The sequence below is a fragment of the Hyaena hyaena genome, unplaced genomic scaffold (genome assembly GCF_003009895.1).
Source record: "Hyaena hyaena isolate Hyena2069 unplaced genomic scaffold, ASM300989v1 scaffold_15, whole genome shotgun sequence".
In the NCBI taxonomy this organism is placed as follows: domain Eukaryota; kingdom Metazoa; phylum Chordata; class Mammalia; order Carnivora; family Hyaenidae; genus Hyaena; species Hyaena hyaena.
In genome coordinates, this window is record NW_024080647.1 from 3,922,938 (window position 1) to 3,948,292 (window position 25,355).

A 25,355-nucleotide genomic window follows, 5' to 3' on the forward strand; every position below is an offset into this window, starting at 1 on the left:
TTTTTTTTTTTTAATATATATAGTTTATATATTTGTGAGACAGAGAGAGACAGGGCATGAGTGGGGGAGGGGCAGAGAGAGGGAGACACAGAATCTGAAACAGGCTCTGGGCTCTGAGCTAGCTGTCAGCACAGAGCCCGACACAGGGCTCGAACCCACAAACCGCGAGATCATGACCTGAGCCGAAGTCGGACACTTAACCGACTGAGCCACCCAGGCACCCCCTAATTTTCTGCTTTGAAAACTTGCTGGTTCTCAAGAGAGGAAGGAATATGGGGATATGCATATTTGCCACTCTTTTCCAAGTTTTCCCTCTTTGCCATTGTTAATTCACCAGATCAATATTTTTTAAATAGCAGTATTGACTAGTGATTTACCTTTTGTGTTGGATAGATGTCCCATCTTGTACTGCTGCTTTCCATTTGGATAGTCAAATTCTTATAAGCTGAATGCACACAGGATTAATTAATAAACAGTCTACTCTTCTAGACTTTTTAAAAAATGGCTTTATTGAGATATAATTCAAGCATAATTCAGTTCACTCTTTTAAAGTTTAAAATGGCTATTAATGTATTCACAGAGTTGTGCAACATTTCCATAACCCCAAAAAGAAACTCCACATCTGTTAATCATCACCCTCCAACCTTCCCATGCCTCCTAGCGCTGGGCAACCACTAGTACATCTCCTTTCTGTCTGTAGATTTGCCTGTTTTGGGCACTTCATATAGATGGAATCATACAGTATCTAGTCTGGTTTCTTTTACTTAGTGTTATGTATTCAAGTTCCATCTGTATTGCACCATGTATCAGCACTTTCTTGCTTTTTTTTCCTTAAGTTTTTATGTATATATGTATGCATGTAATCTCTACACTCAACATGGAGCTCAAACTCAAAATCCTGACATCAAGAATTGCACAGTCTTCTAACTGAGCCAGCCATGTACCCCAACACTTTATCTACTCCTCAGTTAGGGACATTTAGGTTGTTTCCACCTTTTGACCGTTACGAATAATGCTACCATGCATGTGTGTGTGTGTTTTTCACTTCTCTTGGTTAAATACCTAGAAGTGGGATTGTTCAGTATGTTTAACCTTTGAGGAACTGCAAGACCCTTTGCCCCAAGTGGTTGCACTATTTTACATTCCTATTGTATGAGGTTTCCGATCTCTCCGCATCCTCACCAACACTTTTATTGTTCGTCTTACTTATTATAGCCATCCTAGTAAGTTTGAAATTGTATCTCACTGTTATTTTGATTTAAATTTTCCTGATGGCTAATGATGTTGAGCATCTTTTGATGTGTTTATTGGCCATTTGTGTATCTTCATTGGAGAACTATCTATTAAGATCCTTTGTCCTTAAAAAAAAAAAAAAAGAATTTTTTTTTTGTGTGTGTGTTGGCTAGATTTTTAAAGAAAAAAGTTTGCTTACTAAGGGCCATTTCACTAATACATTACACAAATCATATTTTAGGCTCAAATATAGGAAACTTCAATACTAGACTCTAAAGTGATTAAAACTTGTTTTTACCACTTATTAGCAAGGCCTCTATTAGTGTAAACTCATGGGAAAAGACTTTTTAGACTGCTAATTCTTGTGCTTAGAACTTTTTTAGGCATTAAGAGTACACTAGTAAAAGTAACCCGCAGCTTAGCGCTGGTTTTGCTGTATCCCTTGTGCCTCTTTAAATACCTAAGTCTGAAAAAGTGTCATGCTGTTAAAGATAATGATTTACTGGCCATGTGTAGCAACATGGATGGACCTTGAGGGTGTTATGCTGAGCGAAATAAGTCAGGCAGAGAAGGACAAATATCATATGTTTGCACGTATAGGAGGATTAGGAGGAACTTGACGGAGGAACAAGGGGGAGAAGAAGGGCGGAAATGGTGGGGGAAAGGGAGAGAGGCAAACCATGAGAGACTCTTGAATGCTGACAAAAACTGAGGACTGATGGATGAGGGGGGAGGGGGGGATGGGCATGGAGGAGGACACTTGTGGGGATGAGCACTGAGTGTTATATGGAAACTAATTTGACAATAAACTATTTGTAAAAAAAAAAACTAGTTATTCATATATTTCTTCTGTAACTAGAATCCTTTTTTTTTTCTTTTTTAAAAGATTATCGATGTTGTAGATAAGGAACTGATTCAACCTTTTGAGATTCTCTTTGAAGGAGTTGAATACATTGCCAGAGCTGGATGGACTCCAGAGGGAAAATAGTGCGTATGTTAAATTGTCACTTCTTTACAAATAATTTAGAATCCAGAACTTTAGAAATGTTTATGGTATTAGATTGCCCCTTGGTTGGAGATGGCTTCACATGTAAATTTGCAGATTAGTTTTTTCTGCACAGAGAATTTTCTGAGTTAAGTGGCCTTGTGGATTTGTATTCCTATAAGCATGGGGCAGTGCATTTTAATTCTGTCTCTTATATAGCCACTCATGGTTTCAGTTTTTTGTGGTTAAATTGTATGACTTTAGGGTTCACATGTAAGAGTGTATTTTTTTAAATATAATTTAAGCAACAATTTTGTAGAGTTTCATGTGAAGATCGTTACATATAGTACCTAATGTAGACAACAGGAGTATCACAAGGCTGGCAGTTGGTGACACTAAAGGGAGAAAACAATTTCACAGGCTATTTGTGGTTTTAGGAGTTTAAATAAAACCAGTTTAAAAAAAAAACTATATTCAAGCTTAACTTTAAAAAATAAATATAGAATAAGCTAATAATTAGCCACTTGTAGGTGATAATTTAATTTCTCTTAAAGCAATTCTTTAATGTGATGACAGAAATAACTGTTGGGTACTAGGGGAGAGAGTAAGGGAATATTCATTTTCTGAGAGCCTGCTTTATTTTTGGTGCTTTTTTGTTTTGTTTGTTTAAATAGTGCTTGGTCCATTCTACTAGATCGCTCCCAAACTCGCCTACAGATAGTGTTGATCTCACCTGAATTATTTATCCCAGTAGAAGATGATGCCATGGAAAGACAGAGACTCATCGAGTCGGTGCCTGACTCTGTGACGCCACTGATTATCTATGAGGAAACAACAGACATCTGGATAAATGTATGTATGTTTTCCTATAATTGGTTAAATATTTTTTCAGAATGCTAAAGCAAGTGAAGTTTTATAGCAAACTATCAAAATGAATTTTTTAGATTCGAAGTAACCATGAATGTTAATTGCTAAGTTTGAACATTTCAGATTGGAATGATGGTTCTAGAATGGAATGGCTTGTAGATAATCTCCTTGGCTACAAATTTGCCCTTTTACTGGACACATGAGGTTTTGAAAACAGCCTCATGAGTTCATGCTTCTCAGGAGGACCTCAATAGAGGTCTGGGAAAGACTTTAAGTTGGCAAACTATACCAAAATTTACCAATTTTCCAATTTAGTGGAAAAATTTTAAACAAGATACAAAATAGGTAAAGCCAGATCACTCCGTAGCTGAATACAGGCTTCATATGATTCACCCTTCAACTGTTAAAATATTTCTCATTGGAAAAAAAAGTAATAAGATTTTGGATTAGAATAAGTAATAAAGGGCACCTGTCTGGCTCACTTGGTAGAGCATGTGACTCTTGATCTCCTGGTTGTGAGTTCAAGCCCCATTTTGGGTATAGAGATTACATAAAAAAATAAAATCTTTAAAAGAAAGAATAAGTAATACGATTCTATAATAAGATTTATATAATTAAACCTCATGCCATGTTTCAAAGGATTACAGAGATGGTGAGTAAGAACAACCTTTTGGTCGTATTTTTCTTTTTTTACCTTTTGGAAACATTTATTTCTCAATGGAGGAAGTCTATGCCTAAAGTGAGATAAATCTGAAGGGCCCAGACAAAATCTATATCGTAAATACACATTACCCCCTAGCACTGACAGTTGTTTATATTTCAAAATGTATTTATCAATTCTTCTTTAACTTAATTGAATTGTTTGTGTAGTCTTTTCATTAATGTGTGTAGTAAATTAAGCTATTCATTTTACAGATCCATGACATCTTTCATGTTTTTCCCCAAAGTCATGAAGATGAAATTGAATTTATTTTTGCCTCTGAATGCAAAACAGGTTTCCGTCATTTATACAAAATTACATCCATTTTAAAGGAGAGCAAATATAAACGATCCAGTGGTGGGCTGCCTGCCCCAAGTAAGAAATCCTTTATTATTTAAAAGTGTATATATATATATATATATATATATATATGTTGGGGGGCTAAAGGTGGGAGGGGCAAGATAATATAATGTCTCTTTGTATAGTTTATAAGCATCAGTACTGGCTTCATCAAACTTAATACATAAGTGGGGCACCTGAATGGCTGAGTCACTTGAGGGACCGACTTCAGCTCCGGTCATGATCTCATGGTTCATGGGTTCAAGCCCTATGTTGAGCTTTGTGCTGACAGCACAGAGCCGGCTCCAGATTTTCTGTCTGTCTCTCTCCCTGCCTCTCCCCTGCTCACATGCTCTCTCTCTCAAAAATAAATAAATATTAAAAATAACTTAATACATAAGTTACACTAAAATATAAATACATGCATATGTGAAAACACAGAACAAAGTTCTTGATGGATACTTATTAGAAGTGGGTAATCTCTGGGAATGGAATTACTTAATTTTGCTTTTTACTTTTGCCTTGACTAATTTTTTTGTTTAAAGTGAGCCCATGTCATATTTAGATTTTTAAAAAATTTTGTTAAATGTTTTATCTATTTCTGAGAGAGAGAGACAGCATGAACAGGGGAGGGTCAGAGAGAGAGGGAGACACAGAATCCGAAACAGGCTTCAGGCTCTGAGCTAGCTGTCAGCACAGAGCCCAACACGGGGCTAGACCCCATGAACCGTAAGATGACCTGAGCCAAAGTCGGACGCCCAAACGACTGACCACCCAGAGCCCCATATTTAGATTTTAAAAGCTACTTTTAAAATGTTAATTGGTTATTAGATTTTTTTAATACTAATTTGTTTTTGCTTTTTACACACTAGTTTTTTTACTTTTTTTGTTGTTTTTTTACTTTTTATTCTTGAAAGAGAGTGTATAAGTGGGGAAGGAACAGAAAGATGGAGACAGAGAATCCAAAGCAGGCTCTGCGCCTGATGCGGAGCTTGAACTCAAGAACTCAAAAACTATGAGATCATGACCTGAGCCAAAGTTGGATGCTTAACCAACTAAGCCACCCAGGGGCCCCCACCTCCATACTTGTTTTTTTTTTTAAATACTGTCTGTATCTACGCTGAAGTTAATATAATTGTAGCTTTTCACATTGATACAATTATATTGCCCAAAGTGAAACTAAACATTGTGTCAGCTGAAGTAATTTCTCTTTAAAAAGTGATGATTTGGGGTGTTGAAGTCCAACTTTGACTCAGGTGATGATCTCATTGTCTGTGGGTTGACAGTTCGTGTCTGTGCTCACAGCTCAGAGCCTGGAACCAACTTCGGATTCTGTGTCTCTCTGTCTCTCTGCCCCTCCCCTGCTCGTGCTATGTGTCTCTCTCAAAAATAAATAAACATTAAAAAAATTTTGAAGGCTGAATAAATTCAATTGTATGGATAGACACATTGTGTTTTCCATTTACTTGGCTACAGACACTTGGGTTCCTTCCTCGTTTTGGCTATTGTGAATAGTGCTGCTATGAAGATGGGTTTACAGGTATCTGTTTGAGACCGTGCTTTCAGTTCTTTTCCAGAAGTGAAATTACTGGATCATATGGCAATTCTATTTTTAATTTTTTGAGGAACCACCATACTTTTTTCCTTGGCAGCTGAACCATTTTACATTCCCACTAGCAGTGCACAAGGGTTCCAGTTTATCTACATCCTTGCAAACACTTGTTATCTTCTGTGTGTTTTGTTTGTTTTGGTAATAACCATCCTAGTGGGTATGAAGTGGTATGTCATTGTAGCTTTGATTTTCATTTCCCTAATGACCAGTAACATTGTGCCTCTTTTCATGTGTTATCCATTTGTGTATCTTCTTTGGAGAGATGTCTATTTGAATCCTTTGCCAACTTTTTTTTTTTTAAGTTTATTTATTTTGAGAGAGAGTACGTGCCTGCACACAAGGGGGAGGGGAGGAGAGAGAGAGAATTCCAAGTGAGCTTCACACTGTCAGCAGGGAGCCCAAAGCAGAGCTGGAACTCAGGAACTGAACTGAGTTCATGACCTGAGCTAAAATCAGGAGTCAGACACTTAACCAGCTGAGCCACCCAGATGCCCCAAATCCTTTGCTAACTTTTTAAGTGGGTTGTTTGTTTTTCTCAACGTGGCCTTTTAAATATGGGGAAAATGAACTACATCTTAGGACTAGCAAAATAGATACTGCCTATGACCGTGCTCCTTTCCTTAGCCTAATTTTCTGTCAGGCAGACTAGATCTTATATATCCAAGATGAAGAATTTCTTCCTTAAGTTTCCCTTACCAACTCCCGTTGTTCATGAATTAAATCCACTGTTGAAATTCCAGAAAATTTAGTGATGAAAACTGGTCAGAGAGCTGTGAATAGTAGTTAATTAACATAATATTTGGGGGACAGTAATAAAAAGACGGTAACTTAAAATTTTTTACTCCATTTGAAGAGTGTAAGAACTATTACCTCAGTTAACATTCATCTCAGAAGCCTAGCTTCTTTGTTCCCTCTCAGTGTCTCTTTCTAGGCCCCTCAGTTTATCTACCTCTTCTTTCTCCTCCCTTCCTTATTTCATAGTTTTTCTTATTCCAGGTCTTCTTGTTCCTTCCTTCCTTTTACTTTTCCCTTCCCTCCTCTTTCTAAAGTAGCTATACTGTGAAATAATTAGTATTTGTTACATGTATTTTAAGTACTATTTATTTTCTGGTCATAAAGTTTAAAGTACTAAATTAAATTTTTGCATCTAAGAAAAAGAAAATAAATCAACTTTTTTTTAACTTTAGTGGGACCCTAGCTAAGACCCTGTACCATCTCACTGTCTCATCCTGTCCCCAGCTGTCTCTCCCCACAGTGCTGCTAGGCAAAGAGGCAAAATGGTTTTCCACTTTTTAACCTCCTCTTTAGACCCCTGAGAGAGCCTTCTCTATCCAGAAAGAATTTTGTAAAGGCAGTGGGGCCTGTTGGTCTTTACTGTGATAATACCTAATTTATTTTTTGGCAGATGAAGAACAATTTTATTAAAATTTTTCTTCTGTGGCTTTTTAAATATTTTGTTGCATTTCAAGAAGAAATGCCTTGTTAACCCTTTAGATTTCTTTGTCTAAACAAAGGTCTAGAAACACAAATGCTTTTGACTTCTTTTCTGGCTTTGTGATCAGAATCGATTTTGCTATTTTCACTTGATTTACATGGATCCTTCCATCATTATTCCAGAGTACTGTGAAGACTCATAACTTGGAATTTTTTTTGACTGTAGACTTTTTTTTTTAATATATAAATGACAATAGTCATTTCTGATTTTTTTTTATATTTTTATTTATTTCTAGGAGAGAGAGAGAGAGACAGCGTGAGCAGGGGAGGGTCAGAGAGAGGGAGACACAGACTCCGAAACAGGCTCCAGGCTCTGAGCTGGCAGTCAGCACAGAGCCCGACGCGAGGCTCGAACCCAGGAACTGCGAGACCATGACCCAAGTGAAAGTCGGACGCTTAACCGACTAAGCCACCCAGGCGCCCCTGTAGACTTTTTTAAAATTAAGGTAAGGGGCACCTGAGTGGCTCAGTAGGTTCAGTGTCTGACTCTTGATTTTGGCCAAGGTCAGGATCTTACACTTCATGTGTTCAAGACCCACATCAGGTTCTGTGCTACCAGCATGGAGCCTGCCTGGGATTCTCTCACTCTCTCTCTTTCAAAACAAATAAATAAACTTTAAGGTGAAATTCACATAACATTAAATTAGCCGTTTAATTTTTTTTTCAATTTTATTGTAAAGGTTATTTATTTTGAGAGAGAGTGAGTGCACGAGTGGAGGAGGGGCAGAGAGGGAAACAGAATCCCAACCAGGCTCCACTCTGTCAGTGCAGAGCCTGATGCGGGCCTTGAACTCATGAATCCTGAGCTCCCAACCGGAGCCAAATCAAGAGTTGGAAGCTTAATCAACTGAGCCACCCAGGCGCCCCTAAATTGGCAATTTTAAAATAAACATTTTAAACAAACATTTTAAACAGTGGCAAGGCTCCTGGCTGCTCAGTCAGTAGATCATATGACACTTGATATTGGAGTTGTGAGTTCAAGCCCCAGGTTGGGTGTAGAGATTACATTTATTTATTTATTTATTTGTTTGTTTTTTAATGTTTGTATATTTCAAGAGAGTGCAAGCAGGGGAGGGGCAGAGCGAGAGGGAGACCGAGAACCCAAAGCAGATTCCAAGCTCTGAACTATCAGCGCAGAGCCCAGTGCAGGGCTTGAACCCACAAACTGTGAAATCATTACCTGAGCCAAAGTCAGATGCTTAACAATGAGCCACCCAGGCACCCTTAGAGATTACTTGAAAAATAAAAATAGAATATTAAAATATTAAAAAATAAAATGAACAGTATATTCTCAGTGTTGTGCATTCACCACCTCTGTTGAGTTTCAAAACATTTTTATTACCTCATTTCATTTGCTTATAGTCTGATAGAGTGCTGAATTATAATTATGTTTATCTTTAGGTGATTTCAAGTGTCCTGTCAAAGAGGAAATAGCAATTACCAGTGGTGAATGGGAAGTTCTTGGTCGACATGGATCTAATGTATGTTCTTTTATTCTGCTGATATATTTGGTCAACATCTGCTGTGTTTATACAGTACTAAAAACAATAGTGCAACTTCATATGACCCTGGTGTTTTGAAACTATTAAATTAGGGTCTTAAAGGACTCAAGTTGGTAGAAAGGAAAAATCTTCAATTAGGTTCTAAATCTCCCCCATTTAATAGTCCTGGTATCAGATGTGTTCTGGTTACTTAAGGTCAGCATTTTCAAATACAGTCTTGCTACTTAATAAGGAAAGGGCTGGGCCATAATTTCTGAGTCTGCAAAAGTTGTGAGTTATGTCTCTTAAAGACTGCTCATGGCATTTCTACATTAAAAGCTGCATTTACTCCTTCTGAGATAGTGAGTGATTCTCTTTCACTTACCTATTTATCTCACAAATTTAAAGTTTTATCCACCACCTGCAAGAGTGACAGACCTATGTACAGAGTGTAGACTGATAGGGAAAAGAGGGAAAATCCACCCTGTTTCCTCTCAGCATGAGGCTTTATGTAGCATTTCAGTGAATTCTAATTCTTTTTCTTTTGCCTTCATAGTATCTTGTGTTTGTTTCAACTTACAGTTAGGTGGTAGTTTCATGAGCTCTCTAAGAACTCCATTCTTTATATGAGTGATACATACAGTTAAGTTGATACATGCTATCAGGATTTAATGAAGGCTTATGATTTCCTCAAATTGATTTGGAGATTTATTGAAGGATTATGTATGCTGGTATACTGACTACTCTAGAAGTCACTTATAGCCCCCAAGGTGATGAGGGAAAAAAAATGAAGATCCATGTCTCAGGTTTGGTTTTGTTGGTAAAAACTTCAGAATATCATAGGCAACTGTTAAAGTCTGATTTCCACTGAGAATCTCACATGGCCTTCTGATTATATATCCAAATATATATATACATGTATATAACCTTGGATGTTATTGTCGTTTGAGAAAATCTTACTGTCAAATTCTAAGTTCTAATAACAAAAAATTACACTGATGTAAACTTCCTACTTTGTAATGGTTGGATAATAGTGAAGGAGCCCCCAGAATTATACTTACATAAATCTGAACCTTATTTGGGCAATGTAAACATCTTCCTGCTACTTGCCATTATGTGCATCAATTTTCTTCTTTATGTCATACTTACGTAATGTGTTTGTGTCTTTCTTAACTGTTCTCTATTCCCCTCTATCCTTGCTTTATTGTTTTTAAGTTACCCTTTCCTTCTCCGCTTTTGCCAGTGACCTTGTTCCCACCCAAAGATTTTTTTCAGTGTTCATTCATTTTCTGAGAAAGAGAGACAGAGCATGAGTGGGGGAGGGGCAGAGAGGGAGAGGGAGAGAGAATCTGAAGCAGGCTCCAGGCTCTGAGCTATCAGCACAGAGCCCAACGTGGGGCCGGACCCCACGAACCATGAGGTCATGACCTGAGCCAAAGTCAGATGCTTAATGGACTAAGCTTCCTAGGCACTCCTCCCACCCAAAGATTTTTAATGGCAGTAATTGCATAAAGCTTTGAGGCTTTTAAGCCCATGTGCTCCTTACTGTTGAGGTGGTTTTCAAAGTATGGTCCTTGGACCAACTGCACAGCCTCAGTATCTCCTGGAAACATTTTAGAAACGTAAATTCTCGGGCCCACCATAGACCTTCTGAATCAGAAATAATGAGGGTAGGGGCACCTGGGTGGCTCAATTGGTTGGGTGTCTGACTTCAGCTCAGGTCATGATCTTACAGTTTGTGAGTTTGGGCTGAAGCCTGCTTCAGATTCTGTGTCTCCTTCTCTCTCTGCCCCTCCCCTGCTCACATTAAAACAAGAAAAGAAAAAAGAAATAATGGTGGGGGGACCCAGCCTTCAGTTTAACAAGCCTCTCAGGGTGATTCTGATACTTTTCTTGAGTAAGCTGGTTACATGAAACAAAGAAAGAAAAGACCGTTATAATCAGGGGTGAGAAATTAACCAGTTATTTCTTCAGTTTTGAAAGGCCTGACTACCAGCTGCTAGGTCCAGAGCAGAACTTGTCCTAACCTTTTGCACAGATCATCGCATACCTGGGAAGCTTCACGAATGTTGGTTCTGGCATTTCCTATCACTTGTATCCTTTCTGTATATCTCATATGGACTTACTTAATCTCAACTGTATTTCTGTTCTTGTGTATGCTGAAATATGTTTGATAATGAAGAAGAAGCTTCCTGGAGAAAATGTGGCATTTAAAAATACTTGGCTTTGGGGAATCTATCTATGTTTTCTTGACTGTGTTAAAAATTTGAATTTCATTGAACACTGAGTAGGTTGGTAGATTTTTTTAATGGGACATTAAAAGCCATTTATTTAGACACTAACTGTAATTTGGAAAGAATATTAAATGAATTCAGCTGAGTGTACTTAGTTTTTTGAGTTCTGAAAAAAGACTTAAAAAAGATCTTACCTACACTTATTTATAAACTATGCCAGTACTGAAACTGTGATTGAGTTCAGTTATTTCCCAACCCAATAGATAAAATACTTTTGCAAGTTTGTACCAAAGGCCAAAAGAGTACTACCTAAGCTAATAACTGTGCTAAATGAGAAAAAATACAGGATACTAAAATTAGAGTCATTTAAGTATGTATGAATGGTTGGCCTAATTACAATGTAGGTATGTTTCTTTTTTCCCCTATAAAGTTTGTTTTATTGAAATAACTCCTGTATTTTAAGAAAAGCACACATTTTTACCATATAGGAGACTCTATAACAATAGCATGCAATTCAAGTGTCCTTTTTCCTTGTGAACAAGATCTTTTCTTGGGTATAAGTCCAACTCAAAACACCAAAGCCAACTCAAGTTTATTGACATTGGTGGCAAAATTTTTTGAAGAGGCACAAGACAAAGGGTGACTCAAATGATTCCAAATAAGATTGGGAATTGTTTGTTGAATTACTGGCCTTCCCAAGGTCCTGCTGGCAGCAGTTTTTCTGTTGTTGTTTTTTGGCAGATCCAGGTTGATGAAGTCCGGAAACTGGTATATTTTGAAGGCACCAAGGACTCTCCTTTAGAACATCACCTGTACGTGGTCAGTTATGTAAATCCCGGAGAGGTGACAAGGCTGACCGACCGTGGCTATTCCCACTCTTGCTGCATCAGCCAGGTATTAAGTCTCTGTTGGAAAAGGGTTTCCTATCAAATAAAAAACTCTCTGCTCATATAGTACTCCATTTGAGTAATTTGAAAACTGGTGAAATTGGCCTGCAGAAGTCTGATTCTCTGAGGAAAAACTTTAAAAAGTCAAGTCTTAACTTTAGCATCGTATATGGACATAAAGGAGTAGACTCTTACCATGATCCTGCTCTGGCACCAGTGCAGATGTAGCACATTTTTTTACCTTTCCATGGGGAAAAAGTAATTGTTTTTCCTTTCTCTAGCATTGTGACTTCTTTATAAGTAAGTATAGTAACCAGAAGAATCCACACTGTGTGTCCCTTTACAAGCTATCAAGTCCTGAAGATGACCCAACTTGCAAAACAAAGGAATTTTGGGCCACCATTTTGGATTCAGCAGGTACTCATTTCCCCGAACCTGATTTTAAGTAGGATTAGTACATAGTACACTAAACCTGTCTCATATGTCCATATTTCTCATCTCTTCCCACCATTTATCCGTGAGCTGCTGAGTTCCTAATTGATCCTACCCTACCTATTCTATCAACCACCAAATAAGATGTATTAACTTCCCATTCAGGCAGGAGCAGTTCTGGAAGGCCTTTTTGAAGGTTGTGTTTTGTTTTAATTTAAGTAATCTCCACATCCAGTCTGGGGCTCAAACTCACAACCCCAAGATCAAGAGTAGCACACTCTTCTAATTGAGCCAGCCAGGTGCCCTTGGAAGGCCTTTTTTTGTTTTTTGTTTTTTGGGTTTTTTTTAAATGTTTATTTTTGAGAGAGAGCATGAGTCAGGGAGGGATGGGGAGGATAGAGGATCTGAAACAGGCTCCGCACTGACAACATTGAGCCCAATGTGGGGCTCAAATTCATGAACCGTGAGATCATGACCAGAGCCAAAGTCGGATGCTCAACCAACTGAACCCACCCAGGCACTCCTGGAAGGCCTTTTTGAAAATAGGAATACAGTAGTCAAAATATCAGCTTGGAAACTATTTGTTCACATGTTTGGATGATTTCCTAGATAAACAAATGAACATAATGTGCTCTGAACTAACAAGACTGAGCAAGGAAGCTGCAGCTTTAAGGAATAATCAACTGCCAGCTTGCTTTCTTTTAAAGCATTTGCAATGGCCATCTTAATAAAAGATAGAACTCTTGTTCTGGAGAAGAGTAAAGAACAGTGAATTATCTTTTTTAAATGTTTGATTTCTTAAAATATGGACTAATTTTATGTATCTTTAATCCACTTTCTCCCCAGATTATTTTTCCTGTTAAGTATTTTCACTCATGAATATGTGCTAAGGTATTAAGAAATTAGTGTGAAACCACAGGGTATGTTCTGATGTCCACAAGTAGGGTTTGTCATATGGTGATGATCTCTTCTTAGATTGTAACATCATCCAATATACACACTTAGGGTAGGTCTCTATAGCTTTGACAAACCAAAGACTGATCGTGACTTTCTTTTCTTCTGCGTCCTGGCTAAGCTTATTTTCTAATAATCAGAAACAAATGTTTATTGAGCACCTGCTATAAGTAAGTTAAATTGACTTAGTTAAATTTGTGCTTCCAAGTTCTAATCAGGTATATGGCTTAACCATCATCAAATTACACTGAACCAAGCACAAAGTATTTGTATAGTTCTGCATCTAAATACCTCCTAGGCTCCATGGATTAGTCAGAATACTGGGTATCTACTTTTAAAATAGGTAATTTGATATGTTCAGTAGATTTTCTTTTTTAAAAATAAATGTTCTTGCTTAATTTCTTGCTTATCACCTAAAAGGAGGATGGTCATTTATTTGTGTGTAGAGTTGTAGGCTTATGGTTTCTTCTCCTTGCTCGCAGATTTTAGAGCTCCCATGAGAACTCCTTTTATATACTCTTTTTTGTTATCTCCTCATAGGTCCTCTTCCTGACTATACCCCTCCAGAAATTTTTTCTTTTGAAAGTACTACTGGATTTACATTGTATGGGATGCTGTACAAACCTCATGACCTACAACCTGGAAAGAAATACCCCACTGTGCTTTTCATATATGGTGGTCCTCAGGTGGGCATATTTATTTATTTTAACTTTTTATTTTGGCTCCAGTATTGTTAACATACAGTGTTATATTAGTTTCCAGTGTACAGTATAGTGAATCAACAATTCCATGTGCACCCAGCCCTCATCACAAGTGCACTCCTTAATCCCCTGATATCACCTATTTCACTCATCCCTCCACCCACCTCTCAGGTGGGCATATTTATATACATACCTGTGTGTGTGTATATACACATATATTTTGGAGGGGGGTGGTTTGTACTTTAAATGTCTCGTCAGTTGTTTAAGATTTGAGCATTGTTAGGCCTCTGCTGTTATTGACTGTAGCTTATGTTCTTCTTTTTTTTTTTTTTTTTTTTTAATTTTTAATGTTTATTTCTGAGAGAGAGAGCTAGAGACAGCATGAGCAGGGGAGGGTCAGAGAGAGAGGGAGACACAGAATCCAAACAGGCTCCAGGCTCTGAGCTAGCTGTCAGCCCAGAGCCTGATGTGGGGCTCAAATCCACGAACCGTGAGATCATGACCTGAGCCAAAGTCAGACACTCAACTGACTGAGTCACCCTGAGGCCCCTAGTTAAGGCAACTTTTATACTACTATTCAGCGCTATAAGAGTTTACACTATGATTTTCCTTTTTCTGGATTAAATATTAGCATATAAATATTAAGTAAATTCTGTTGACTATCAGAGTAAATAAAGTGTTTGTGGTAGGTGCATTGGTTCATTGGCACTTTTTGAAAATGTTTATTAATTATCTTACACTGGGCCCTTGAAGAAATTAGAATATAATTACACTGTATTTATAGTGCAGCTCTTGACTCAGTAAATATCCTTTATAATTATATCTAGTTATTCAGTATTTGAAAATGTTTTTAGATGCTAAGATATCCAAAAATAGGGATGCCTGGCTGGCTGGTAGAGCATGCGACTCTTATCTCCGAGTCTTGAATTCAAGCCCTATATTGGGTGTAGAGCTTTATTATTTTTTTAAGTTTATTTATTTGTTTTGAGAGAGAGAGAGCAAGAGGAGAGGGGCAGAGAGAGAAGGAGAAAGAGAGAATCCCAAGCAGACTTCACACTGTCACTTTGGGGCCCAACATAGGGATCAAATTCACAAACCATAAGATTATGACCGGAGCCAAAATAAGAGATGGACACTTAACCAGCTGAACTGCCCAGGCACCCCAGAGCTTACTTTAAAAAGAAAAAGAAGAAGAAAGAAAGAAAGGAAAGAGAAGGATATCCAAAAAGCAAAATAAAAGCAAAATAACTACATAAGCCACAAAATCTCAGCAGTGACGATCATCTATCAAGTTAAATCACTTTGCCATCATTTTTTCTTCAAACATGATTCACATTTGTATTATACTCATGTCCACATAAATCATAAACATTTAAATTAGCCTTCTGTTAAAAACTTGAAGCCGAATCTTTGTAAACTTAAAAAAAAAAACTTACTGCAAAGAAATTCAAGAGAGAAATTACAGGACACTCTCAGAAGTGTTTTGTTATGTTATTCTGATATTAAGGCTAAGTAAGAAGGCTGTTTCTCTTTCCAGTGAAGAAATGATATATGAGGCATGTGACAAACATACTGTAAAAATTAACTGCTTGTGTAGATTTTTAAGACAAAAGGAATCCTTATATTATTCATTATTACTAATTATGTTTAAAAAGTCTAGCCCACATGGAGGGATATTCAATACCACTAGTCATTAGGGAAATGAAAATAAAAATCGCAGAGATACTACTTCATACTCATGAGGATAGTTATATCAAAAAAAAAAAAAGGAAAATAGCAAATGTTGATGAGGATGTGGAGAAATTGGAACTCATGCATTGCTGATGGGGATGTAAAGTGGTTCAGCTGCTGTAGAAAATAATATGGTAGTTCTTTAAATGTAATGTTACATTCTTATCCAGCAGTTCCATTTCTGGGTATATACCCAGAAGAACTGAAAGCAGAGACTTGGACAGATACTTGCTCACCAATGTTTATTGCAGCATTATTCACAATAGCCAGAGGCTGAAGCACCCCAAGTGTCCATTGACCCATGAATGGGTAAACAAAAGATGGTATATACTGGAATGTTGTGCAACCTTACAAAGGAGATTCTCACACATGGCACAACGTGGGTGAACCTTGAGGACATTATGCTAAGTGAAATAAGCCAGCCACAAAAAGACAAAGATTGTATGACTCCACTTGTATGAGGTACCTAGAAGAAGGAAATTCCTGGAGACAAAAAAGTAGAATAGAGGTTGCCAGGGCCTGGGGAAAGGATTGGGAGTTATTTAATAAGATACGGAATTTCTGTTTGAGGTGATGAAAAGGTTCTGGAAATGGATAATGGTGGTGGTTGCACAGCAGGGTGAATACTTAGTGCCACTGAATTATACACTTAAAATGGTCGAAGTGGTAAATTTTATTTTATGTATATTTTACCATAATAAACAGTCTTAGCCAATGCAGTTAAAATAAAATTGTTTAATTGTTTAGAGTACTTTATGAGTACAACTATACTTACTTACACTTACCGAAACAGTTTTTTCTCAAAGTACTCTCCATTCACTTTGCAAGATTTCCCCATGAGACTTTGATAGAGTGCCGCTGGCCCTTCCACCCACTGGGATTATTCATCCTCTTGTTTGTTGACTCCATTTGGGTTAATTATGAAGATATTCCTTAATACAGACCAGATCTTTTTTTTTAATTATTATTTTTTTAAGTTTATTTATTTTAAGAGAGACAGCACAAGTGGGGGAGGGGCAGAGAGAGAGGGAGACACAGAATCTGAAGCAGGCTCCAGGCTCTGAGCTGTCAGCACGGAGCCCGATGTGAGGCTTGAACTCATGAACCAAGAGATCATGATCTGTGCCGAAGTCAGACACTCAACCGACTAAGCCACCCAGGCACCCCTTATTATTTTTTTAAGTTTATTTATTTATTTTGAGAGAGACAGATGACACAAGTGGGGGAGGGGCAGGGAGAGAGGGAGAATCCCCAGTGGGGTCAGCACTGCCAGTGTAGAGCCTGACATGGGGCTCGAACTCACAAAACTGAGATGATGACCTGAGCCAAAATCAAAAGTTGGACACTTAACCAACTAAGTCACCAGGTGCCCCCAAACCACATCTTTTTAATAGCATACAAAGCCTTGTGAATTTTGATTGAATCTTATAATTAATCCAAGCTGTGTTCTTTCTTGGTGTATATTCCATTCAAAGTGGGAATCTGTTGATTGGCAACTGTATCACAATTTGTAACATGAAGTGAATTACGTTGTCACTAAATGCACCAATGTCTATAGTTGGACAAAAGTGAAATCCAAGAAAAGCAACAAATATTTCCAATTAAAGTCATCTAGGCTTAGTTCCTTGAACTCTTCCTTGGTAACAGCTGTATGTTTTAAATGTTAATTTAACAAATCCTTCTGATGTTTCCTCTTTGCCACACACTGTTCTGTAAATAGAAGTACATAAAAGAGGGGGCTAAATGATAGCAGGACACAGGTTTTGAAGAATTGATACTGAAGAAGAATTTTGAATCCTCAGTCTCAAAGGGCATTACATTTAAGTTCCTTCTTCCAGAAGTAGCAGGCCTGTGGCTACAAAGGCAGAAACACTGGCTCTCAGGGGAAATGTTCATCTCAGGGAATTGAGGCCGTTTTTGTGTGTGACAACACGCAAAGAAGTGAGGTAGTTTTGTTTAAATACTTATTTTTGTGCTCTATGCCTAGTACTTTTTTCACCTCCCTCCATTTTTGCCCCTTTTCCCAAGATAGAAAGGAAAAACATTATTAACTATATTGGAATTCAGATTTTTAACAAATGAATTATTTTTAAAGAAAGGGGAAAAAACATCATTCTCCCATCTCTATATTTTACTCATTCATTCAACAAATAGTTATTTGAGTTTCTAGTATTCTCCAGGTGCTGTTTTAGGCAGTGAGGGTGCCATAACAAGTCTGACTAATGTCTTACCCTCATGGAGCTTAAAAGGAAAATAATAAATGAGTGGACATATAAATGATGTAACGTCATATAATGGAAGTGCTGTTGGGAGGGTGACTCAGTCTGTTGAGCGTCTGGCTCTTGATTTCATCTCAGGTCATGATCAGAGGGTTATAGGATCAAGCCCCACTTTGGGCTCTGTACTGAGCATGGAGATTGCTTGAGATATTTTCTCTCTCTCTTCCCCTTCCCCCCCCCCCCCCCCCCGCCTTCCTACATCTGCCCCACTCTACAGCCCATGCCCTTTCCGTCTCTAAAATAAATTTTAAAAATAAATTTAGGGGCGCCTGGGTGGCTTAGTTGGTTGAGCGTCCGACTTTCGCTTGGGTCGTGGTCTCGCAGTTCGTGGGTTCGGGCCCTGCGTCGGGCTCTGTGCTGGCGGCCAGCTCGGAGCCTGGAGCCTGTTTCAGTCTGTGGCTCCCTCTCTCTCTGACCCTCCCCTGCTCACGCTGTCTCTCTCTCTCCTGGAAATAAATAAAAATATTAAAAAAATAAATAAATAAATTTAAAAATTATAAATAATAACTGTTGGAAAAGAAGATGGTAAAGTGACTAAAATGGATAGGAATTCAGGGAATGTCTCTGAAGGTACATAACATGAGAAGGAATGATTGTGCTAAAGATCTGAAGGAAGAGCATTCCAGACAGAGATGACAGTAAATGTCAAGTCCTGGGGGTTAGAAGCAACTTGATATAGTTGATAATAAGGTTAGAGTATAGTAAGTAGGGATTTGGTATGAGATGAGGTCAGAGAAATAGCCAAAGGTCAGATAACGTAAGATTTCAAAAGCAACGGTAAGGACCTTAGAATAAAATCTAAACTCTTTACTGTTGGAGGTAAGCAATAAAAGTCTTACCAAATTCACATTTTAAAATCCTACCACTGCTACCAAGTGAATGGACTATAGAACAAAAGTGGAAACAGAAAGACCAGATTGGCAGTTGTTACAATGGTACTGAATATCCAGAAATTCAAAGGGAGAAGATTGTCTACACATACAGCACACACCATTCTAGCCCAGTAAATGTTCAGTATGTATTTATTGCGTGAATATGGTGTTGATTCTTATTTAACTTGGGGCTGACATGGTTTTCCCATTGGTTTTGGCCAGAAAAAAACTTGTTTCATTTTTTCCAGAACCTTTTTTGTTGTAGTTTAATGTCTGGTCTTTGTGTCCACCAAACCCTGGGTTTCTCTAAGTTTCTTTCCTCTAATTAAAGTCCTCTTCTCACTAGTTTATTTCTGTTGAGGCACTAAACTACATTTAGAAATTAAATTAATTGTAAATTAATTCCTACATTTAGAAATTAAATGAGTGATTTAAGAATTATCCTACCTTTTGCACTGATTTGTGTCACACGAAAAAGGAAGCTGAATTGGTCACAGTGTTTCATTAAAATACTCAATTATTCCACTACTAGTCAGGGACAATCCCAGAAAAGGTAGGTGGGGAGGAAAAAATGATCTTATTTATTCTTGTCTCTGTCATTTGAATGACATAGTTCTTTAGGGTAGCAGTAATGATTTTATTAACTTTTTCTCGGGGATAGGTTAAATCTCTTGTCTTATAAGTAATGAACATCAAGTTAATTTAAAAATAAGTCAGGGAGAGGGGGAAAAGGGGAGTTACTAATCCACAAGCATAAAGTCGCAATTGTGTAAGACAAAGAAGTTCTAGAGATCTGTACCATACTGTCCTATAGTTAATGATACTGTATCATACATTTACAATTTTGTTAAGAGAGCACGCCTTGTGTTCTTGCCACAAGAAAATAAAATTTTATTCTAAAAGCAAAATAATACAAAACATTCAAGCTTCCTACTTTTCACAGCCTCCTGCCACTTAATGCTTTTTATACTACTTTATAATAAATTCCACTGAAGTTGTATTTCTTCCTCAGGTGCAGTTGGTGAATAATCGGTTTAAAGGAGTCAAGTATTTCCGCTTGAATACCCTCGCCTCTCTGGGTTATGTGGTTGTAGTGATAGACAACAGGGGATCCTGTCACCGAGGGCTTAAATTTGAAGGCGCCTTTAAATATAAAATGGTGTGTGAGCATACAAACCTTTTTCTTTTTAAGATGTTTACATTTTTTGCTTCATTGTTTGGTGTGAAATCCCAGAGAGAAAGAGTTGGGGGAAGGGGCCATGAGAGAGAGAGAGAGGGAGAGAGAGAGAGTGGCAGGGGGGGGAGGTGAGAGGGAGAGAGTTCGGGCGTGGGAGGGAAGATATAACTTGACATTCAGTAGGCTAGCTCACATCCACCTGTATGTAACTTCGGGGAGCTGAGATAGAACCATTTTTACAGAAGCACCTTCTCTTTCTATTGGGTATGTCCAGCTTAGCCAGAAGGCAGCACCACTTAGTTTTTAGCATCCTGTCCCCTATTGAGAGGAATAATTGAGATTTGTTCTGTCCTCTGTGAAGAGAGAAACCAACTGGTTAGTGCCTTCCTTGTGACAAGCCTCTTTCTCTCTACAGGAAGCTTTAAATGCTACCTTTTAGAGATGCCCCATGTCCTTTCTGCTGCTTTGGGAAATGATGAGAATCCGATGTTCCTTTTACACAGTAAGGCAGTTACTGTGTTTGCCAGTGTATTGGACATGCTGAGTAAGACATGGGATTTTCTCCCACAGCCAGTTCTTTGACCTTATGTTGTATTCTCATGTAAGTTTTTTTGTTTTTATTTTTGTTTTTGGCTCAGTGGAGTGAGATTGTGTGCACTGGCAGGCCTAGTAATACAGACAGGGTGGTGGTGGTAGGAATTAGGACTTAATAGGACTTTAAAGAAATAGAGTATGTTCAGTTCCTAGAAGTAGATGATGGGGAAATAGGAGGAAAGACCTCAAGAGTGATTCCTTCTGCTTTAGTGCATTAAGTTTTAAAAAGGAGTAAAATTCGTCAACCACTTAAGGGGGCTAATTTTTTTGTCTTTGGGTATATATAGGAAGGCTTGTTACAAGGAAGATACTGACCTCTTAGCAGACAACAGAACAAATGGAAAGGGGAAATACCCATATAGCAAGGAACAGTTTGGGTCTCAGTAGGAAAGAACTTTATAACTAAGGGGTTACTAAACTCTAGGACTGGCTAGCAATGGAATCTATAGGCCCCTCTCTCTAAATAGAGTTTTAAATGTTTTTTTTTTCGGCCAACAGAATGTCAATTGATAATGAATTCTTTAAAAACTACTACAAGTATTTTTAAGTAAAAACTGTTTATCAGCTTTAAAAGCACTCTTACAAGGAGTCTTCTCTTCATCAGAATAGGTGAAATGTTCTCCCTTTTTTGACAGGGTCAAATAGAAATTGACGATCAGGTGGAAGGACTCCAGTATCTAGCTTCTCAATATGATTTCATTGACTTAGATCGTGTGGGCATCCATGGCTGGTCCTATGGAGGATACCTCTCCCTGATGGCATTAATGCAGAGGTCGGATATCTTCAGGGTATGTGACTTCCTGTTGTACTTCTTTTTGTAATAAGGGTAGAATTTTCTATAAATTGAGGATCTGAGAAAATGCCTATTTTTTGAAGGTTTACAGAGTTGGCAATATTATGGAATGTGTTCTGTGTATCTGCAGTCACATGAGATAATAGATAATCTTGTCAACTTGTGTTATGTGAGATATGTATTTACTTATGTATCTCTGTATCTAGAACAAAAAACACTTGTCAAGTTGATGACCAGTTATTGGCTATTTATAGACATGCAGAGATTATGAGAGATAGCCATGATTAGTAAAACACACAATGTGAATTGTAATAACTTATTTAATTGCTGGACTGCAAGCTCTGAGGACAGGGGCTGTGTGCATATCACTGTATCCTCAGTAGCCAAGCATAAATCTTGGCACATAGTAGGTCCTAAATAAATCTTTATTGAATGAATAAAGTGTTAAACATGTAAATGATGGTTACAGTTTTATGAACAACTCCTTCGAAAAATATGCTAGAAGTAAATAAAGACGCTAAAAGTTAAGAGAATGGCAGTTGTGACGTGTTTTTCTTTTTTAATATTTGAATAACATGATTTTATCTTACAGTGAAAAATAATTTTTAAGAATTAAAATAATAGGGTTTTTGTTCTTGCATGTGTATTCACATAATCTTTATATAATAACCACAAAATGAACTCTGAAAACTGCCATAATTTTCCCAGGCTTGCAGCTGTCGAGAAAGTAATTAGAATATTTAAATATAAAACTGTGTGTGGGAACCTTAAAATGAGGAAAGTGTTTAGTGCTTAAATATATTTCATTCATAATTTTTGTTAAAAATTCTGTACTGCCAATAGAAGCTAAAAAAGAAGAAAGGACTGCTTTTTCAATACAAAGCTGACACTTGCCACACATTTTTTTTCCCAGTAGCAGGAATGAGTTTACCCTGAGAGGTTCATATGTTCTAATTCAGTCTCCCCTTTCAACAAAGTGTCCCATGTATATATTTCAACTAGCCCAGGTTAAGGGTTTGGTATGTGGCATGCCTGTGGAACATGAAGCTAACTGACTCACAAAGTATCAAATTCTTGACCTTAGCACTCCACTTTGATTTTCTGAGTTGCTTAACTCAGAAATAAATGTATGCCCCGGTTGGGGCATGTGGGGCTAAAGCCTAAGGATAATTTTAGCCTTTAAATTTGTAGTTAAACATTTTCATTGCTAGCCATTCTTTTTTGGACCACACTTGATTGTCACTGTTGTCTTATTTAGGTTGCTATTGCTGGGGCCCCGGTCACTCTGTGGATCTTCTATGATACAGGCTACACGGAACGTTATATGGGCCACCCGGACCAGAATGAACAGGGCTATTACTTAGGATCTGTGGCCATGCAAGCAGAAAAGTTTCCCTCAGAGTGAGTTCAAGCTTTAAAATTAAGATTATAAATTTAAAGCTGTAGTGTTAAAATTTGTCTTTAATAATAATGAAAACTACAAACACTGCAAAACCAAGACTGATATTCTATAGAGTACTCGAATGGCATAGCTATTTCTCAAAGCTGAGTTACAGACCAGTTCATATACTTTGGTTTTTTTGTTTTTTGTTTTTTTTTTATAAGTTATATTTGAAGCAATTACTGTGCTGAAGGAAGTTTAAGTATGTACCTGTTTCAAGGTGGGAAATATTATCTTCCTGCTTAAATATATTTTATAGATAACATTTATGATTTTTCTTTCTCTACGGACATGCTGTAATTATTATATTGATATATGCTAATATCTTCATAAGAGATTGAACACATGATTTAAAAGATTTTTTTAGTCTTTCATTACAGGTAGTATCTGGTTAATATATTTATTCAAATGTTGAATTCTTATTTTAACATTATAGTAGAAGTTAACTTTATTAACACTAATTATATTGTTATACAGTTATATGTTTGCATATAATTATATATTATATAGTGTATATAGTTGTATATATTACATAATTATGATATTAACTAATAGGTAATTGTAATTAGTTAAAGGAGCTAAGTGGTTGTCCTGAATACTCTATTTCGCCTAATCCTCTGGTATTTCCATTTCTCCAGACCAAATCGTTTACTACTTTTACATGGGTTCTTGGATGAGAATGTCCATTTTGCACACACCAGTATATTACTGAGTTTTTTAGTGAGGGCTGGAAAGCCTTATGATTTACAGGTGAGTTCTTCATCTTCTAATGGAATTAAGTAATGATTAGTGATTGATTACTTTGAAATATAGTAAACTATGGAGTAAGGCTAAATTTTCAGCTTTGGCCACTCTCTGCTTAAGAGATCTAAAGTCATAGGCATAGTTAGTAGTGCCTCTAGGTGGATAAAAATTAAGATTCTTTGGAAGTTGGGCTAAGAACTGGCCTATTGGATTATATGACTGATGTATCTGTATCTGCTTTCAGTTTGTAATCATGGAAAAGATGACAAGAGTCCATTCAGTGTCCTTCTTTGCTTTTCTTCTTCCCCTCGGAAGGGTGAAGAAGTGCTCCTTGATATCATTGTTTTAAAGAATTTTTAGGTCTTTTAATTTTATATTTATTGACATGGGAACAGAAAGCAAGGTAACCACCTCCATTGCTCCATACTCAGAAAAAGGGGGTTTTAAAAGAGAACTTGTTCCTTCTTTCTTCCTCTTTTGTACTTCTTTCACAGATTATGTGCTCCTGAAAAATGAAAAATATTACTTTTTCCTTCTTTTTAATTTCTTAATGTTTTATTATTTTTTGAGAGAGACAGAGAGACAGAGCATGAGCAGGGGAGGGGCAGAGAGAAAAGGAGATATAGAATCAGAAGCAGGCTCCAGGCTTTCAACTGTCAGCACAGAGCCCGACATGAGGCTTAAATTCACAGAGCTCGACGTGAGATCATGACCTGCCAAAGTCAGGCGCTTAACCCACTGAGCCATGCAGATGCCCCTACTTTTTCTTTTTTTTACATCTCAGCTAAGATTTATGTAGGTAAACTGTGAGATATTTGTCTATAGCAGTAGTTTTCAAGCATTTTGGTCTCAAGATCCCTTTACATACCAAAGAATTTTCATTTATGTGGGTTGTATCTGTCACAATTTTCATATAAGATATTAAAACTAAGAAAAATTCTGGTGTTTTAAAATTTATTTACTAAAGTAATCTCTACATCCAACATGGGGCTCAAACTCATGAGAGCCTCATGCTCTTCCAACTGAGCCAGGCAGGCACCCCCAAAACTGAAGCAAATTTTAAATGTTTTTTTAAATAACAATAGTAAACTACTACATGTTAACACAAATCACATTTTTTGTGGGGGAGAAAAACTATTTTCCAAAACAAAAATAATTACTGAGGAAAGCAGCACTGTTTTTACATTTTTGTAAAATCCCTCTAAAATCCCTGGCTTAAGGAAGACACCTAGATTCTCCTATCTGTTCCCACATACAGCCTATTGGGATTTGTTGTTTGGGCTAAAGTAGAATGCAGTTTCCCATTATGTGCAGTTTTACTTGATGAGGTTTCAGCTAACCTGCAGTCAGCTATGATCAATCCAGAAGCAGACGATCCTCTTCCTGACAGTGTCAGAAGGTCAATAGCTGCCTAAGGCTCTATCACAATGCCTGATCATTCACTTCACTAAATCTCATCATATAAGCATTTTATCATCTCCACATGATAAGAAGACTGAGCATAGTACAAGATACTTTGAGAGAGAGACCACATTCACATTACTTTTATTACAGTATGTTAGGATTATTTTATTTTATTATTAGCTCTTGTCATTTATCTCTTACTGTGCCCAACTTATAAACTGAACTTTATCATAGGTATGAATGGAGGGAACAGTGCATATAGGGTTTGGTACTGTCTGTAGTTTCAGGAATCTAGTGTTGGTCTTGGAATGTGCCCCCTGCAGATAAGGGGGGACTATCATGAAGAAAATACAGCCTCACAGAATATGTAGTTAAGAAATGGGAGAAATATTTTAGCCTTT

General features: G+C 37.3%; 1 protein-coding gene across 2 annotated transcripts in view; it reads left to right on the forward strand.

Annotated features, from left to right (window-relative positions):
* The window catches only part of DPP8 (dipeptidyl peptidase 8), a 66,579-nt gene that overhangs the window by 35,224 nt on the left and 6,000 nt on the right, over positions 1 to 25,355 (forward strand). The window contains exons 10-20 of one of the 2 annotated variants that reach the window (XM_039218991.1): positions 2,120 to 2,220; positions 2,893 to 3,070; positions 4,001 to 4,160; positions 8,632 to 8,711; positions 11,687 to 11,839; positions 12,114 to 12,249; positions 13,759 to 13,904; positions 19,814 to 19,960; positions 21,208 to 21,360; positions 22,624 to 22,766; positions 23,445 to 23,556. In XM_039218991.1, the coding sequence (XP_039074922.1) occupies positions 2,120 to 2,220; positions 2,893 to 3,070; positions 4,001 to 4,160; positions 8,632 to 8,711; positions 11,687 to 11,839; positions 12,114 to 12,249; positions 13,759 to 13,904; positions 19,814 to 19,960; positions 21,208 to 21,360; positions 22,624 to 22,766; positions 23,445 to 23,556 (1,509 nt within the window). Of the gene's footprint in view, positions 1 to 2,119; positions 2,221 to 2,892; positions 3,071 to 4,000; positions 4,161 to 8,631; positions 8,712 to 11,686; positions 11,840 to 12,113; positions 12,250 to 13,758; positions 13,905 to 19,813; positions 19,961 to 20,393; positions 20,566 to 21,207; positions 21,361 to 22,623; positions 22,767 to 23,444; positions 23,557 to 25,355 lie in introns of those variants that run through there. The other variant, XM_039218999.1, reaches the window with a different exon arrangement.